The 19,997-nt window shown below is 35.7% G+C and overlaps 1 protein-coding gene across 4 annotated transcripts in view; it reads right to left on the bottom strand.

Moving 5' to 3' along the window:
* Nucleotides 1-19,997, bottom strand: part of SCN9A (sodium voltage-gated channel alpha subunit 9) — an 86,424-nt gene that overhangs the window by 34,358 nt on the left and 32,069 nt on the right. For all 4 annotated transcript variants that reach the window (XM_060302328.1, XM_030852545.2, XM_060302329.1 and 1 more), the window contains exons 16-17: nucleotides 18,684-19,160; nucleotides 835-955 (exon numbers count right to left, since the gene is read on the bottom strand). In XM_060302328.1, coding sequence (XP_060158311.1) covers nucleotides 835-955; nucleotides 18,684-19,160 — 598 coding nt within the window. The remainder of the gene's footprint in view (nucleotides 1-834; nucleotides 956-18,683; nucleotides 19,161-19,997) is intronic.

Raw genomic sequence — 19,997 nt, 5'->3', positions numbered from 1 at the left:
AGATCATGACGTCACTAAATGTGATAGAGACTGGAAGAAGCTGTAGATTACATGTGGAAACCCCACTGAAGTTTGTTTTGAACTTATTCAACTGTTGTTTAAAGACAACAGATGGAGATGAGCAATGGGGAGCTGTAGGCAGATCTGGAACTTGAATGAAGTCAGGGGTAAAGATAAAGATTTAAGAGCAACAGTACAGAAATGGTTGCTTACACCACAGACGTGGATGAAACCACTTAGGGCTAGAGAATAAGAAAAGTAGATAACCAAGCATCAAAATGTGGGGAAACGTCATTATTTAAGGTTTGTGCATAAAAAATAGTCACTAAAAGAAACAGGGGAAGAAACTCAGAATTCTCAGTGATGTAAAAGAAGAACAAAAGTAGAGTGTGGCCTCTGAAACCAAGGGAAGGAAGAAGTTTGAGACAGACTATGGTCAACTGTCTCAAATGGTTTCCTGACAGAGTAGCTCCAGCTTTTGATGAAAAGGACAACAGTACCATCTACCCCATTAATTTGTTTACTGGTTCCATGGAGCTGAGAACATGAATTAAGGATCTAAAGGAGAATATGAACATCTTTCAGTAAGTAGAGTGCTATATAGTATAACAGCATCACCATCATAAATTACTGTTAGTAGCATATCGTAAGTGTGGAAACTGAAGCTTAGAAAGCTCCAGCAACTTGCCCTTAGTCACAGAGCCATGACTGAATCAGCATGGAATAGAGTCTTCTGACTTTTCACTCATCAACCCCCAGTAAGTATTACGTTTTAAGACCAAAGCCAAAACACTAATAAATGGCTGCTAACTGAGGTCTCAGTTTTTCTCTTACCATCTGTAAAACAGGCCTCTGGCTCATCTGAATTTACAGGCTCAGCCTCTGCTTCCTCTCCTTCTCCTGGCACAGGGTTATCAACTGTGCTGCACTCAGAGGAACTCGATCCGTTCAGCCTCTAAAAAGAAATTCACCACCCCACCAGAGAGTTCATTTAGGGTTCATTCAAATCTTGCATTAAAACCATATTTGATAATCAGAGTCATGCAAAGTGTTATGAAAAGAGATTAACAGTATGATGGCCATAAAAACATATAAACATACATTGAGGTCAGGTCACCTTACAATGCATCTGTGCTTGATCTTTCTATCTACACATCCTGTGAAAAATACATTTCCTTATTTTTCGTATGCTAACAAGTTATGGACAGAATTAGTCTTAAGGTAATATTTTTATGTAAACTATAACATCTGCAAAGTATTGGCCACATTTTTATTTTGTTTTATGTTTAATATAAATTTGTATACACCAATAATTACTATTTTAGAACAATCAAGACCCTGATAGAAATAATATACAAGTGCCAAATTGCCAACACCTGATAACTGAAAGGTCAGATCTGACAACTGGCAGAAAAAGCTTGTTGGTACTTAAAATTTTTAAAAAGAATAAAATCAGTGTAAAATGAAATCCAAACATATTTTTTTCTATTAACGCTTAGATTTGAGAATATGTATCAGGATGATATAGATAGAAGGCCTTTCATCAAAACAAAAAAAGTCAAATACTGTATTGGAATCAAAATGTCAAAGACCATAGTAATTATCTTATCCAATACCACCTATTTCAGTGATAGAATTTCAGGATACAGTAGAAGAGATCATAAATATTATTTATAATGTCAAGAGATAGTGGCTACTAAAGTGAGCACCACATGCAAACTCTGAAACAAAGACTCCATGAAATTGAACATGGCAGACCAACACATGAGAGGAATGAACTCATTGTCATTATGATCATAAAACTGATCATAACACAAATTTTCCCCACCCAGAACTTTGTGATCAAACATGATGTTTACAAACACACACATACACAGAAAGTTTTAGATAAAATACATACAGCAATTGTAGCAAAACTGTGTCAAATTTTCCTAATATTATTTTATAAGGGGTAGAGCAGCACATCAATGGAAGAGTTCAATTTTCATTCTCATTTGCTAAACGACATGTGAATATTGAAAACTACTAGTTATTATAGCATGTACTTCTCTTAATAAGATTACAGCTTTACTTGTTTTTTTAAGAATAATTCAAACAAATGTAAGTGCTAAAAATGAGGAAATACTTATTTCATTTAAATTGATTCTTCAATCTATTGATTTGCATTAAGATCATAGGCCCAAACTAAAATATTAACTTTTAGAGAATGACTTCGGAAGCTAAAAGTATACTTTATGGGTAACACATTAAATTCTCAGTACTATTATTATCACACAGTATTCAATATCAGTAAAAAAGGCATTGATAAGAATTGAACATAAGGAATGATGTAAGCAAAGTGGTTTGTATAACTGAGGTAAAGAATTATGAACACTATTAAATTACTACTTCTAATCTACATTGGCATAGCAGTATTATTCCCACATAGTCGAAGAGTTTTAGAATATTACGTTATTAACAGTATCAATATGAAATTTCACTTAAGAAGCAGGTTAAACTGATTGAATTAATCTAAAATTACTTAAAAAAACAAATAAAAATTAATTGTAAGACAATATCCTGTAAGACTTAAGGTTTTAAAATATATATTACTCCAGGAAACAATGGGGAAACTTATAATTATTAATATGTCCTATTGTGCCAATTACCACAAAAACCCATTTTAAGTACCATATCTAAAAGACTACAATTATTTGATGTCTTCAATTCCTGACCTTTCAGTTGCAAGTGAACTGTCACTAGGGAATTGAAGGACAAGGCACTATGATTCTGTGGAGATGAGACCAAACATTTCCATGCTGAAAATAAGTTATTGGCTTGGACCTTGAGGAAAAGCAGTGGGTGAAATAGCTGATAGAATACAAAGCTCCTCCCTGCTATTAGCCAAAATGCTGACAATTAGGATATAGTTATAATGATTTTTCTCTCACCTTGTAACAACTTTTAAATAAAATGTTTCAAATCTGCAGAACCCTGATGTATGTTAAATTAATGAAAGCATCTTCAACCTCAACATTTGTTTTTCTCACTCTTTAAAAGAGCATTAACAAAGCTGACTTATACCAAGTTAATTTATAAGTAAAAATTAAGATGATTTTATGACGTGTATTCTTGCCATTGAAGGCTTCCCCCCCCATAACTTTTATGGCAATATTTTGTCAATTAAATTCGGAGTTTGGCTCGGAGCTTACATCATAAATGACAGTTATTCAAAATTATTCCTCACTGGAACAGAAATTATCAAAATATTTAATATGAACTATAATTTGTATCACAAGCCAAATTCAATGTTTAGAATGTTTTTAGGAATTCAATGTTTTCCTGGGAATGCATTAAGTATTCACAAGTAGCTATTTCAGTACTGTATATAATGTTAAATATTTATGGGCATGTCCTAGCAATATAGACAGTTTAGTTTTAATCTATTCAGCTTTTAAACTTCATACCTACTAAAGCAGAAGTTTCTTTAACAGGGTCCAAAAAGGACATTTTTAAATAGAAAGGCTAACATCTATTACAAAGGTTTTCTCTTGAAGGTAAATTCTTTTAAATCTCATAGTAGGCATTGCTAGATTTAACTATTGAATCTTCTTTTATTCTTATTTAGTATACAGTAAAGATCAAGTCAATCATTTGTATCATTTTATATAATTAATTATATGATTATTTTCATTTCTGTATACTCATTTACTATTTAGTTTTCTTGTGATTTTGGAAATGGAAGAATAGTTATACTATACTAAGAGCAGTGAAATAAATACTTCAGTATGAAAAAGTTCCCTTCTGGTTTTATAAATAGGTCATTTTAAAATTTCACATCGATTTTATTTTTAGTAAAATGTGAAATATACTTCTTGTCTATTACTTCTTTGCTTGTCAACAAAGATAATTCTTAATCTGTCGTGGTCTACATATTAATAGAAATAAGTGTAAAAATAGGACCATAAAGGTAGACTCACTAGTATAGTATAGAATAGGAAATATGCTATAGTTAGCATTCCTGACTTTTTATTAAATAATATGGTATTGACTGTAGGTACTTTCTAATTTTTTTATTTCTTTCCTTTAAATAAAACCTATACACTTGATTCAAAAATTTCAAATGTACAATAGCATGTGATGAAAAATACAAGTCCCCTCCACTCTCGCCCTGATTCTATTTCCTTTAGGTAATTACTATACTATATATATGTACTTTTTGACATGTGTTTCTATATTCTTCAATAAGCATCCATAAAACACTGAAGTAGTTTTGAAACATCCTACTCTTGATTATAAACTTATGTAGCTATTTCACTATTGAAAATATGATCAAATTAAAGCTTAATTATTCTTCATGGATCTCCTTTTGTCTTGAAGGTGTGTTTTCTACAACACTGCATATAGTTAGAAACTCTGTTAAATATAGGTGCCATATGAAAAACTGCCCTAGGCTGGTCACTTACAAATTTGTTACTGTCATTTCCTGAAATAGGCGATCTCATTGTAAGCCTATTTGATGCTAGTATAGGATGGTGGTTAATGCTAGTTGGTCATTTATTTCGAGAGGTATGAAGTAGGATTGTCTAATAACGTGACAATCTGGCACTCAAAATCAAAAACACTATCAACATATAGCAGCACTGTAGAAAACACAGAACTCCACAAAAGCCTTATTCAAAGAGGATGGCTGGTGTTGAAAACATCCGAAAGATGTCACGTTTAAAGTACATGCTATAAGGCTGTTTGCTTCACACAACACAAGAAAGGTATTCTTTGAGTAGCAGAGTCTAGAATAGTTATTTCACCTGAACGTCCAAACAAAAAAACCCAAAGGACAGCAAGATTGAAAGAAGCAAATCAAAAGGAAAGGATGGGCATATAAGGGCAGAAAAATTATGGGAGACATTAGTGATACACTAAGCTCCACTGTATGTCAATAAACAAGAAAGACTTCTATTAGATTCAAATCAATATCACCCATCTTTTAATTTTATAGCCTAATTTTACAATTGATATCTATAATGAGGGCTCTGAATCTATAATGAGGAATGAAATGGTAAAGTTTAGAATAAAGGATCAAAGAACATTTACAGAGGAATTCCACAGATAGCTACTATGCTTGTTTTTCCAAGTTTACCATTCTATTATGGGATAACTTGAATTTTAAAGCCAAAATATGCTTTCCTCTCCCTTGCAATTGTTAGGCTCTTTTTTTGCCTTCTGAAGAAATGCAAACACTACCCCTTTCAACCTTTTAAAACTAAAGATTACCTATGGTATTACCATTTGTGGGTTTTTTTTTTTTTTTATTTTGAGAGTAATGATATTTCGTTTCTTTACATGATTTGGCTTCTGGGCCCCTCAAAGTCCCTCAAATCCTTTTCCAGTCTCTCTGGAATTCTGCTTTCTCTCAAAATTATTTTTAAAAGGCAAATACCATATGCTAACACATATATATGGAATCTAAAAAAAAAAAAAAGTGGTTAAGAAGAACCTAGGGGCAGGACAGGAATAAAGACGCAGACATAGAGAATGGACTTGAGGACATGGGGAGGGGTAAGGGTAATCTGGGACAAAGTGAAAGAGTGGCATGGACCTATATATACTACCAAATGTAAAATAGATAGCTAGTGGGAAGCAGCCGCATAGCACAGGGAGATCAGCTCGGTGCTTTGTGACCACCTAGAGGGGTGGGATAGGGAGGGTGGGAGGGAGACGCAAGAGGGAGGGGATATGGGGATACATGTATACATACAGCTGATTCACTTTGTTATACAGCAGCAACTAACACAACATTGTAAAGCAATTATACTCCAATAAAGATGTTAAAAAAAAAAAAAAGGCAATGACCAAAGTTAAAAAGTACTCCAGATACACTTCATCAATGGAAAATTAAATATTTTTTACTCTCTGTGATCTAGATTTTCATTTCACTTCCATTTAAATTAGCAGAAAATAGTTTATTTACTAGTTACAGTAAATTCTTTTTTCACATTATGGGCAACTAAAACTCCAGCACTTTTTCATATAAAGGGCAAGAAAATGGAGTTTTTCCTTTCCTAGTGTTTTGTTTATCGCTACGAGAGAAGCTGTGTAGGCTTTTTGGGAATAGTTGTTCATTCAGCAGGAAATCTACTTAACAACTCCATCACAGGGTCAGATGGTTTGTAGTATTAGTTGATGGAGAAATAATGAGGTCAAATCACAGTCACCACCAGCGAAATTCAAAATAAAGCAAATAGTTTACTGAAAGTTCCTAGTTTTCCCAGAATCTTCTAGCTAGGGTACTTTCTATTCAATAACAGGACAATTTACGGGGCTGAAAGATCAAGATCAAGATCTTGCGTATGAAAACAAACAAACAAATGCAGCAAAATTGGGCCATATAAGATCTGACCGGCTATAGATTTCTCAGCCAGATCCTACAGTATCATCAACTTCTTTCTAATGGAAAGGCAAATGGCATTCACCAGTAAGGTCTTGAAAGGTAAAGCAACCCCCATTATTCAAAGGCTTTGTGCACTAACACAGAACTGCTATTTGCAGAGGATAGTTATTTAAAAAGCTGGAATACAGTGGGCCAAATCAGAAGAAATACCTTAAAAACTTTAGGAACGAACACTTAAACAGTTCTACTTTTGCGGCCTGCTAGGAAACTCCAAGTAGGTAAATACGGATTGGAACACAAGCAAACATGACAGGAAAATGTGAGGTAAAAGCATATACTCTATGACTCAAGGTCACTCAATATTATTTATAATAAAAAAGGAAATGACAAAAAACAAACTACCTGTACATCTGAGTGATTAATGGTATTCCCTAAAACTACCCATAATGAGGAAGGACAAGGAAAGAAATTCCAATTGCAACAATTCCAATTGGAACGTTCCAATAGTTTTTAAATACCGGGGCTTCTAATACTGCAAACACAATGTAAAATAAAATTTGGCACAGATAAAATATATTTTTCCTAACCTTTATGTAGGTAGCTTCTGACAAAGAAAAGTATTGTATTTCAAGTCAATTTTTTGCAACTGAATTTCTGTTTATCTGGAGAACAACCACTCCTTAATATGTGCCTCAAGTTTTCTAACAGTAGTTTGGTAAAAAAAAAAAAAAAAAAAAGTAATAATAATTTAGGAATTAAGCACACACACACATACACACACATATATATTTCTAGAAACAGTTTTCTCAAAAATTGTGTTTTAGCTGTACATATATAGATTCTATTGTATATGTGTACATCTTTACTTAGGTTCTAGGGGAAGGAAATTTACTGCATTTTGGAATAAAATGGTTCTCTAAAATATTGCCTGTAAATCACCATCAATTTGAAATAGAAAAATATGTCTTTTACCTAGGAGCACCTTTAAAATTAACTGCAAGTAAACTAGAACAATTATATGTTTCTTTTTAAATTTGAAACTCCTATCATTACTATTCCTAGAGTGTATCAATTTTAGGATAGAGTTTTGCTTCCATCATTGCAAACGGAAAACAATAATACAAACATCCTAACAATGACAGAGAAATTGAAAATATGAACTGCATTAAATATAAAAAAGGCAAGATTCTTATTAATGTGGATTTTTTTCCTTCCAAGGAATTTTAGAGTTCATTCATTCAACAGGTTATACTAAAATTAAAACAAGATATTATATCTGAGTAGTATATTTCTTTTATATGTGTTAGCCAGATACAGCAATCCATATTAATCTTTCTAATTTTAGGGACAGTGTTTCATGTCTTATTGACAGGTTTATTGTTCACTTCGTAATATGTTCCATTTAAACCTCTTATCTTTCTTGAGGCTACATGTATATCTATCTCCTCATGAAATATATTCAGTCATCCCTCGGTATCCTGGGAGGTTGGCTGCAGGGCCCCAGCAGATACCAAAATCTGCAAATGCTCAAGTCGCTTATATAAAAAGGTGTAGTATTTGCATATAACATATGCACATCCTTCCACTCTCCCTTATACTTTAAATCATCTCTAGATTACTCATAATACCTAATACGATGTGAATGCTATGTAAATAGTTGTAAATAGAATGTATATGCATGTAGATAGTTGCTGGTGTACAGCAAATTCATGTTGTGGTTTTGGGAACTTTCTGGAATTTTTTCCCCAAATATTTTCAATCCCGATTAGTTGAAACTGCTCATGCAGGACACATGGATACAGAGGGCCAAATGTACATAATCAGAAACTTAGTCTCATCAGTGTGTAAATCTGCTCTGGAATCAAATTAATCATTTCAGGCATTTACAACTCATTCCTTCATAGGCAGAGCCCAGTAAATTATTAATTGATTCATTTTATATACTGCCAAATAAAAATCAAATATTACTGAATTAATTAAAGAAATAAAGTCCTAGTTATCATTGTGCTTAAAATAATTTCAAAACATACTCAAAGTCTGGCCTAGAAGCTGGGTACTTTGGCTCTGTCTCCAACTTTCTACATGTGTACTCAGAAACTGTATGAGTCTCAATTTCCCTACCTGTGAATACACGACTAACACTAGAAAGGTCCTTTCCTGCTACAAGAATTTTATGTTTATGCCTGAAATATTTCTCCCACAAAAATTATTTCTTGAGTTTTAATTTACTGAATTTGAATGTGACAATTTTTATTTTTTCCCCCCGGCTTTACTGAGATGTAATTGACATACAGCATTGTGTAAGTTTAAGGTAAACAATGTGATAATTAGATACATGTATATATTGTGAAATGTTTACCACAATAAGGTTAGTTAATACGTCCTTCACCTCACATAATTACCATTTCCTTGTTGTTATTATGGTGAGAATATTAAAACTCTACTCTCATTGCAATAAACCTGACAGTTTAGTATGACATACATCTATATATATATACAGGTGACCCTTGAACATCATGGGGGTCAGGGCACAACCCTCTGTGAGGTCTAAAATCTGATTATAACTCGTAGTCAGCCCTCCGCATCCACCGTTCCTCAGCACCCTCTGTTCCACATCCGTGGATTCAACCAACCACAGATCGTGTAGTACTGTATTCTTTATTACTGAAAAAATCCCAGTATTAGTGGAACCACGCAGTTCAAACCCCTGTTGTTCAAGGGTCAACTGTATAGCTTAAATTAGGAGGGGAAGTTGATAGAGGTTTTTTAATTAAATGCTGCTTCAGTGGCTTCTGTTACATACTAACTTTTATAATCCAGCCAATAAAATTTATAGATCATGCACTTGAAATCACCTAAGGACATGAGAGCTGTATCAAGGAATTAAGCAATAGAGTAACAAAAAACGATGGAATTGCCCCAGTGACATGCTGTGATGTCAATTTATCTATGGAAAAATTGTATATGTTGTAACTTTCTTGCAATGGGTCAGGCAGAGAGATTTTGTAGCTGAACAGCATGCATGACACTGAAAAAAAATATCATATACATATGTATGATTTTTTTTTTAGGTAACCTGTGTAAAAGTGGTCACATATGTCTGTGCCTGGTTAAAAGCACAGAGCTGCATCTTGATGGATCCAGTTTGTTTTTACCCCTGTGAGAAGTAAGAAGGTCAGGTACTGAAGTCTGTAAATGCAGCATGATGGAACAGTTTAATCAACAGATTTGAAATGTTTAAAGACATATACCTGTAAGTAGAAATTAGTTATATTTGACAATGCATGCTATATGCTCAACGCAAAGCAATGTATTTGAAACACAGTAATAAGATTAAATATCATTCAACACAGATTTAGAAATAATGAACTAAACAGTAATATAGTTCTGTTATTTAGGAGATGAATTTAAACACTATTGATATAATGTGCGACGGCAATCTTTTGCATTCTGCTTGCTCTTCATAACAAACATTTTAAAATAAGTGATCCTCAATATTGGAATGAGGTGAGAGTTGAGAGTATGTGGTTTTTGAAGCATCTTCTAAAATTAGCATTTCTTGATTTACTTTTAATTTTGATATTTCAAACAGCATTACAGGAAAGGAATGTTTTCAAATTTATCAAAATATAAAAATTAAGAAACATTGATTTAAATGTCAGACCAAAATGTCACTGTTTTTAGACACAAGAACAAATCCAATAAAGATGAAAATAATTTCAAATAGTTTGGAACCAATCTGCAAAAAAGAAATTATCTAAGTAAAATTCTGTAGGGGTGCTTTGTTTTGTTTTTGCAAGAATCTATGCATAAAAGATAGGATCAAATGTCAGCTTCCCCCAAAGGTATAATTGAAACTAATCCCTAAATCTTGCCAAATCAAAAGCATTTCTGGAGAAGATTATTATATTTTCTAAAATGCAGTAAAGAGAAGAAATCTAAACTGCCTGCAACTGCCTCTTTGTGGAAGAAACTTTATAAAAAATCTAAGGAGAGATAGACCTAATAACAATGTAATTAAAACCACCATATATTAAAAATAAATAAAATATTTAACTTTGATGACTACAAATATTTAAACAACTTTTTATAAAATCAATAAAAGGAATGAATTTAATAACAAGTAAGCACATTTAAGTTTCTCCAAAGATGATGGCTTTCAAAAATTGAATACTGAATAGATGAATAGGTGGATGGATAAAATGAATGAGTGAATCAGATGAATAACATGAATGTTTGTTCCTCTGCCTGGGATTTCCTTCTCCACCACATTCACACAATGAAATGATCTCCATCCTTTAGGGTCTAGCTTAGGTGCCACCTCCTTTCATGTGCCTTCGACCTGATATAATCCCTTACTTAATACATCCTCAATGGACTGGTTTATTATTCTCTTATGGACTGTACTTTGCTCTGCTCTGCTGTATTATCAAAGTAAACTATAAGCTAATAAATTAACATTAAGGAGGATTAGACACTGAACACGAATCAGCAAATGCACAATACCATTAGAACTGAAAATCTGATCCTGAATTGCAACATTACAGAGATATAACAGAAAATAATTATATTCCTATCCACTCTCTTGCCTTTCTATGATATGTATTATGGTGGTTAAAGCTTGGAGCTCAAATTTTTAAAGAACCCTAGAAACATCAGTGACTAACCAGCATCATTTCTTAATCTTTTAGCATCTTAGTAAATATAGATTCATATTATCCACTTTCCTGGGTTGTTTTAAGGAGGAAAGTTATATAGCTTATATGAAAGTGGCTAATGTATACATTTTCTCCTTGGTCTCTTTGGTGCTTTCTTGTGTCCACTTCTCAAGTGCTGAGTTGATCACTTGTCCTCTTCCTTTCTATGGTCCCTGTACTGCAGTGGATGCTGTGGTGCACTGCCCCAGTCCCCCTTTCAGACAAGCCACTCATTCTTCCACCTGCTAGGAGTGTTGGCAGCTGAAGGCTCACAGCTGAGTCCCTCTCTGGGAATTGAAATACAGAAGGAAGCTACCTCACTCAAGGTTACATCCCCTCCCCTGGCCTGGAAGAGTGGGGGGAGAGCCTGTATCCAGTGACGGACTGGTGCGGAGCACACGAAGTCCTGACCCCTTGCTTCAACTTGGGACTACTCCAAAGGGTCACTCCAGTGCCAGAGGTGCCTGCAGGGTCAGCTGAGGCCTCTGCTGCAACTGCAGAGCATTTCAGCTTCTCCCTCTGTGCAATCATCTTGCTTCCCTCACTTCTTACAGGTGTTAGGTGCTGAACCCGAGAACACTACTCAGAGTTGGTTTCCCAGGGAACCTGACCTCAAAATTAACATACAAAATTCCAACCTGTCTACAACTCTGACTTATCTTCTTAAAACCTCCAAATACCTACTGCTCACCATCACTTAGCTACCTTGCACATAGCTCACAATTAAGATGTCCCCAAATTAAACTCTGTCTCTATCTTACCCCCCAAGTTTTCTTCCCTCCCCCGACCCCGTGTATTTTTAATAGCATCAATATCCATCCAAGTCATCTACGCCAAAACTTTTGATTATGAGTTAATTTGTATCTCCCAAAACAGATATGTTGAAGTCCTAATGCTTGGTACCTCTGAATACGACCTTATGTGGAAATAGGGTCTTTGCAGATGTAGTCAAATTGAGAGGAATTCACTAGGGTGGGCCCTAATCTAACATCATTAGTATCTTTATAAAATGAAAAGACAGAGATAGATAGGGAGAACTCCATGTGACAACAGAAGCGAAGATCAGAGTGATGCAGCTGCTACACATGGGAGGCCAAGGATGAAGTACCACCACCAGAAGCTAGGAAAAGGCGAGGCAGGGTCCTCGCTAGAGCCTGCAGAGAGCATGGCCCTGCCTACACCTCCATTTCAGACTTACAGCCTCTAGAACTATCTAAGGATACAGTTCTGTTGTATAAGGCCCCAAGTTTGTGATACTCTGTTATGACAGCCACAGGAAATGAATATACCCTTTGAAACAGCTCACAACTCACATATCCAGACCCTGAGCCCTTATTTTTTAACTTGCGGTGTCTTACCATTATCCCACACACCACCATCACTCCCTTAGACTGAGCCCTCATCAAGTGTGCTTGGGATGGCTTCAATAGCCTTTCATCCTCTCCCCTTTATTACACCCCCAACCAAACTTTCTTTAAAAGTAGAGGTTTGAGGGGCTTCCCTGGTGGCGCAGTGGTTGAGAGTCCGCCTGCCGATGCAGGGGACACGGGTTCGTGCCCCGGTCTGGGAAGATCCCACATGCCGCGGAGCGGCTGGTCCCGTGAGCCATGGCCGCTGAGCCTGCGCGTCCAGAGCCTGTGCTCCGCAACGGGAGAGGCCACAATAGTGAGAGGCCCACGAACCGCAAAAAAAAAAAAAAAAAAAAGTAGAGGTTTGCTAACAACAAAGTATAACAAAACAAGACAAAGTTTTCTCTTTCTGGTAAATAAAAAGAAACCTATTTCAATCTCTTGCCCATGGTAAGTCAAGCCATTTACTCTCTGGCTCCAATTTACCTCTGTCACTTACTACTTCCCAGCAGGCCATCCTCATGTGTATTTCATGGGCTTTTGTGCAGCTGGATGCTTCCACATGCTGGGCCCATTACATCTACCAGAAGGGTGTCTCTGTCTCTCTCCGTGTCTGTCTCCCTCCCTTCCTCCCCCTCTCTTCCGGGCTCCCTCTCTTTCATTCTCTCTTTCCTGATGAATTGTCTTTTTACCATAAAATCCTCTTCAAGTGCATCCTCCACTGTGAAGTATTCCAGTTTATTTTCAAGATTATTAACCATATCTTTATCCTGCTTCAATATTTTTTTCTAAAAATCTGTTTTAATTCTTTTTTATATGTTTAATTATAATTTCTGATTTCTATACATGTTTCTCCTCAAAGGCAGGGACCTTGCTTTACTCTTTATCACTTAAGACAGTGCCAGAGAGCAAGAAGACCCTGAGCCTACGTCTACTGAGGAAATGAGTACACCGATGACATCTTTCTAGTGTCCAGCAGGCATAAGGCAAAAAGCACGTGCTTAGGAAATGTGAATTGAAAAAATGAATAGCCACAGTTTACTGAACATGTACTCAGGTATTCCTTCACAATTTTTTTCTCTCACAATGATCAAAGTGAATGGACTTTGCTTCCTTTAAGAACAAAAATTTTGCATAACTGTGTTTGCAGTGTTTTAAATGACACTCCGTTGAAGGTGAGAAGTTTGATTATGTAAAATTTGAAGGTTTCATTGGTTTCCTTTCTTCAAGGACCTCAGTTAGCTCCATCACAACTTGGAGACAGTGTTTCAAAACACTAAAGGGCTACTAAGTAAAGCTGAGTAAAGTTTCTGTGTTTGACTGGAGGAGGAATGAATAGGGGATCTTTCTGTGCAGGAAAACTTTACACAGGATGTTTTCCTTTCTGCTGAGTACACAACAGGAGCCAATTCACTTAAGCCTTGATAATAGATACATTTGTCAAAAGAGCAGTAAAGAAGATTTGGGGTATTAGATTCATAGCGAGTAGCTTCTCTGAAAGCTGTCAGAGTTTAACCACCCCAAAATCACATGAGGCTGTTATGTTTTAAAATATTTGGAGAAGTAAACTGGATAAATTTAACGTTTTTCCCCCAAATTTACATACAGTTTCAAATCAACGTCACAATTCTGTAAAATGGCTCTTTTTTTATCTTTAAAGCAAAGAAATAAGTAATCTGTAATAACTGAAAACAAAGGGTCTCTTTAACTCTCCAAGAAAGACCTCTCCATTTTAAAAAATTTATTAATTTAGTTTTTTAGAACTTTCAATTTTGAGATTTGGCATGATTTAAAAAAGAGAAAAAAACTACACTTCTTAAAAATTTAGTTAAGCCAGATCACATTGAATTACTGCAGCTGGGTGAAAAAAAATTTTTCTTTTTTTTCTCTAAGCAGCTGTTAGCACAGTGCCTGGAGCATAGTAGATCTCAATAAATATTTATTGAATGAATGGGTGCATTTCATGCTTCATTTGAGGCTCAGAATAATGAAGCACTTCATTGTTAATGGTGAAAATCTGCAGCGTGTTAATGTTTGCCCAGGGCTTAGAGGGCTGCCTCAGGTGGAGGCTGATTCTGAGAAGGGCCATCAGTTTAGAGTGTATTCTGAGAAGCAGTGACAGGAGTCTTACTCTCATGGGTCCCCTTGAGATGACAGTATGTCTTTCTCGATTCTGAGGCAGACTCTATCTTCAGAGAAATGCTGACGTTCTATTGCCAATTACTGCCTCAAAACTCTTTTAGATATTTTACTCAACACCTTATTTGAACTCATCTCTTTGGTCATTTGCTGGTAAGGTGTTTGATTACAAAATATTTTGACTTCAATCTGGAGTGTATATCTAACTGTCTATCAGAACACGGAAACCTGCCTATCTGAGAGCCGACACTAGAAGAGGACAGAAAGTCTCCATAAAATACAATGGGAATAAAAGTATGCTAGGACATGAAAGAGAGGGTGGATTTGTTTTTTTGGATGGGGAAAGGGAAAGAGGAAAAGGTGTCAAAGGTCAAAGATATTCCTTCCCCCTGTTCAAAATGCAGATTCTTAAACAGGTAAAAGTGGAAAATACCCCAGCCCCTGAATAAAGAAAATGATTTCTCAGAAACCTGGATCAAAATAAACCAGGGATGAATTTAGGTTCACTTCCTACGCAAACTCAATCCAGCACAGTGGTCCCTGGGAACCCTGCTGGTAAGGATTCTGAGGTTGCATCCAGACTTAGGCAGAGAGAGTTTGGAGGATACGGACCAGAACAGGCGTTTGTAACAAGCTCCTGTGTTTGTCTTTACACACTAAAATTTAACCTGTAGCAAATAGCTACTTACAGTGTGTACATGACTACTAATCATACCCATGATAATTGTTAATTGGGCACTTATTTTCCAACAGGCACTTGTTTACCTAAATCATTCAATCTTTATTACAATTCTATGTTGCATACAAGTAAACTAGAAAAAAACAGAAGTCTTTTTTTTTAAATTGCTCAAGATCATGGAGTTATTAGCAAACATTAAATACAGGATCTAAGGCAAGTATTCTATCTCCAGAGGATGCATTCTTCATCATACTCCAAGGTAGTGCTTAAGACTTAAATAACTTACATATATTCAATTGGGCATTATTTTCCATTGGATAATCATGATTTGCCTCTTTGGGCAAGGTTCATCAAGAACATAGAATCATTATTTCAAAGATATCTGAGGCATGAAAAATAAGAAAGTTACATAGCAGTTAAAAAATTGGGAACTCAAGTAAGAGCTGAAAATTAGGGGAATTAGAGCAGGGAGGTTAGCCTGGAAGGGCGTTAGAAACACTTTAGGTGAATAAGGAAATTGTGGTCCTTATAATTGTGGTGAATAATGATAGTGGTCCAAATTGAAAAATAAAACCAACAAGTGATAACTAGGATCATTTAAATCTCAAGCTACTGGAGAGACAGGCTCTAGACACAGGGTGTCACAGTTGGCAACAGCTTAATATTATCTAACAAATTTCCTGTAGAGCTTGAAATTTCATTACTTCTCAAGTCCAGTATATAGTCAAGTAGGTTTGAATGTACTCAAGATGACACATTTTGAGATATGCCATGGAAAATGTCTTATGAAGAAGGATAAACTTTCAAAATCCATAATTTAAAATCTGAACTTTTAGAGGCTAATAATGATGATGAATTCAATAATAAACACAACACCTAACACTTTTTTACGGCTTACCAAGTCAAATACTGTGCTAAATGATTTAAAGAGACTAGCTTATGTATTCCTTATTACAACCTATGAAGTAGCCTCAAGCTCTTGAATATTATACCATGTAAACCACAGATGAATTAGAAAAAGTGTATTTTTCCTCCTGTAGTTATGACTATAATGTCATGAACAAAAACCAATGATAATTAAGAATATTAAAATGTTACCAGCAAATGGTCTTTGGATAACACAGTTTAAGTGCACTAAATTTCATGCTTTTTAGGAAGGATTTATGGGCTAGGTGGCAGAGTAACTTTATGGATGGTTAAAATAGTCTATTTCAGTAACCAAATAGTTTATAGACTAAATCATTAATTATAAAAGACTGCTGGATACTATGACATCACACACTTCCTCTGGATACTACAGGGTATGTAAATTCTTCAGAAGCATGGCTCAGTATCCCAGGGGAGACAAACTGGGTATTAACCCCAATAGGAATGTGGGTTTTATCCCTGAAATAGACAATGACAGGAGAAGGAAGGTAGACTTATGAATAATAAGACTGGGATTCTTGTCTTGGCTCTGCCTTGAACCAGCTTTATAACTACAGATAAAGTCACTTCCTCTTAATGGCTTTCTCAGTTAGGAAATGAGGTACTAAATGGGGCAGGTCTATTATAGTCCCTTTACAATGTTATAATTCAACATACTAAGAATATGATTTTTGCCAGCGACTAAGGAAATCCATGTAGGGAGAGTCACAGGCTTTGAGAAAAGAAAAAACGACCAGGTAAGAAATGATTCCTCCCAAACATTAAGAGGAAAGCAGTATTTGGTAAACTCAACCAAGCTACCAAAGTGCTTTAACACCCAGAATCTCAAGCTTATTCAGAAAGTCTGCCAGGCAGTTAGAGTTTTACAACTCTAATCTTTGTAGGGAGAAAAGTGGGTAATTGAATTAGTTTTCATTTTCACATGAGACTAGCCCCAGATTACTGTTCCTGAGCGGGGTATGTGAAATCTAATTTTCTATCTTTAAGCCAAATCAACCACACCTTTTGAATTTTGGATTACTTCTTCCATGTAAAGATTTCTTTAAATAAAAAATAAAATATTTGATTCCTTACTTTGTGATCTTGGAAATAATTTTTTTGGCTACGTAAAATATATATGTTCATAATTTATTTAATCATCTATTCATTCAATAAGTATTGAGCATTTACTCTGCACCTAGTACTGGTCGTATGGTGTGCATGCACACACACACACACACACACACACATACACACACACAGAGCTGTGTATCTTTGTTCCAAAATCCACTATAAATTCATGGAGGATAGTTCTTGATATAAGGTTAAGAAGATAGAAGATGTTTGGGAAATACCTGTCAAATACTTTCAAATATGACCTAAAGAAAGGAAAAATATTTTAAAGTGATATCTTAAAACTTTAAAGAGATGTCATAAAAAATGCTTTGTGATAAAACTCACTTATGATTATTATATTCCATATTAATAAAAATACAGCTCAATAATGCTTTGCATATATGCAAGCAGGTGTGGGGAAGGAGGATACAAAAAAAGTTTTAATAAAAGTCTCCCGTTTTCAATGAGTTTACAGTACCATTTGGTGCATACAATAATTTCTCAAAAAAATTAAGATACAAGGCTAAATAATAAATCTAGGAAAAGGCATAGAATTGTGTGGGGTTCAAAATGAGATCATATCTGTTTGAAGAGAAACTAGGAATGATGCAACAGCTACCACTTCTGAGCACTCTGAGTACTGTTCCAAGCATCCTACATGTGTTAATTCATTTAACCCTCACCTAACCCTATGCTGTAAGGGCTAATAATTTTACACGCAAGGAAGCTGAGGGCTATGACTTGAAGTACGTGTTTAGGATTTTGACTGAAGAAGGAAACCCCAAGCAAAATCATGCAGGTTGTGAGTGTATGTGGCCCAGAAGGAAACCGGCTTGGTTCAGGCACAGGAGCCCTAGCAAGCCCAGGAGAGACAGCTGGTCAGGGCCATGGTGTGAAGGCTTTATGTATGGTCCACAATTCAAATCTACGTCGGGGATCAAGGATACTTCAAAGGAGAAGTATGATTAGGATTGAACCTAAGTAAAATTAATCAAACAAGTGGATTAGAGTAGATGGAAAATGGAGGCAGAGACACCAGTGGGGAATTCACGTGGAATGGTTTCGGTAAGAAGTAGAGAGGGCAAAGGCAAAGGTGACGAACAGGAGCTGTGGATTCAACAGACACTGTGAAAGGAGATGGTATATGATTTTACGATTGATAACAAATAGGGAATAAAGGAAGGGAAGACTTAAAGATACCTGGTACTTTCCAATTTCGCTAAATGGATTATATCAGTTATGAAGAATCAGTAAGTGAAACCTTACCATATGAACTTTCAGGAAGCTACAGTATAAATTCATATACACACAAACTACTCATTAGCATGCAATATTAGAATAAACTTAGGACAGCCAAGAATCTGAAATTTTAACTCATTTCGTACTAGTTAATAACATGAAACAAAATGCGTATAAAACAATCTTACCCCTTTGCTGTATTCACTATCTGAATCACTGCTAAGTTCCTCAGTATTCATAATTTCCAAATCAGATTCCCCGGGTGCAATTGGCACTGTCACTGTGAGGCTGGCATTATGAATAAATGATTGACAATCACTTTCTTCCACCAAGTATTTGTCCATGCTGTTTCCAAAACCACTGGTTTTATCTTTTTCTTTGTGAAAATTGTGATCCTTGCTCATTTCAGCAAGTGTGTGGTTAGAGATGTAGTTTTCCTTCTTATAATTTAGATCTTCTGTTCGTCTTATCTCTTTGGAAATCTTTGGCTTTGTGGAAAATGCTTTTAGAAAAAATTCACGTAAGGTTTGTTTCACATAATTTATTCCCTTCTTAATTCTAGCCACTGCAGTCTGGAGGTTGTTTGCATCAGTGTCTTCTTCAATTGCTGTAAGATTGTCTGAACTAAATGAGCTCAGTAATAAAGCAAGAAATAGGTTGAGGACCTATGTCAGGGTGGGGATAGGGTGTGGAGAAAAAGGGAGACAGGAAATAAAAACGAAAATAAGTGCAGTTTTCTGAAATACAGGCCAAAATCCAAACCAGCAACGAAGAGCCCTGCACTTCTTCACCCATAGATAAGAACATATGATAGGTGTAGAGGAGAAGCTAGAGTCCTCATCAGTCTCTCCATGTCTGAGCTTCTGTGAGCTCTGGGGAACAGAGGTCAGCCATACCCTTAAAGGGTATGAGGAGCAAAGAGAATGCTCCCTCACCATTACCAGGATGTCATTCCTAATTTCCTTTCTACAGCAGGAATCCCTTGTCCAAATTCCCTTTTATGGGTCTAAATAGCTCTTCTAACACTACCTTTAATTGATATTTGTTACCTGTGAGAAACAAGTAGAACAAGAAAATTGTGACTAGTGTCTATTGTGAAGGTTACTTAAGCCAAGATCTGTGTTCACTTTTCCCAGGAGATAAATGTCACTTATTACAACAAATGGAACACATAATACTTGCAGAGCGCCTGTAATAAAATATTCTGTCCGAGATTTTTGCCAACTTGCAACTTAATGAGGCTTTTTTTTTTTGGTTGCACTGTGTGTTATGCGGGATCTTAGTTCCCTGGCCAGGGATCAAACCCACGGCCCCTGCAGTGGAAGCATGGAGTCCTAACCACTGGACTGCCAGGAAAGTCCCTTAATGAAGCTTTTAAAGCAAAGAAAAAGACCTGCCCATTGAACCCAATTCAAATGAGACAATGGCATTATGATTGGGTGGCTTCACTGCCAATCATTTTCGCCCCGGACAACTCCAGGTCAAGACAACTCCAACTTGAA

This window comes from Globicephala melas, chromosome 7 (assembly GCF_963455315.2).
Source record: "Globicephala melas chromosome 7, mGloMel1.2, whole genome shotgun sequence".
NCBI lineage: Eukaryota > Metazoa > Chordata > Mammalia > Artiodactyla > Delphinidae > Globicephala > Globicephala melas.
This window is presented reverse-complemented; position numbering and strand designations above follow the sequence as displayed.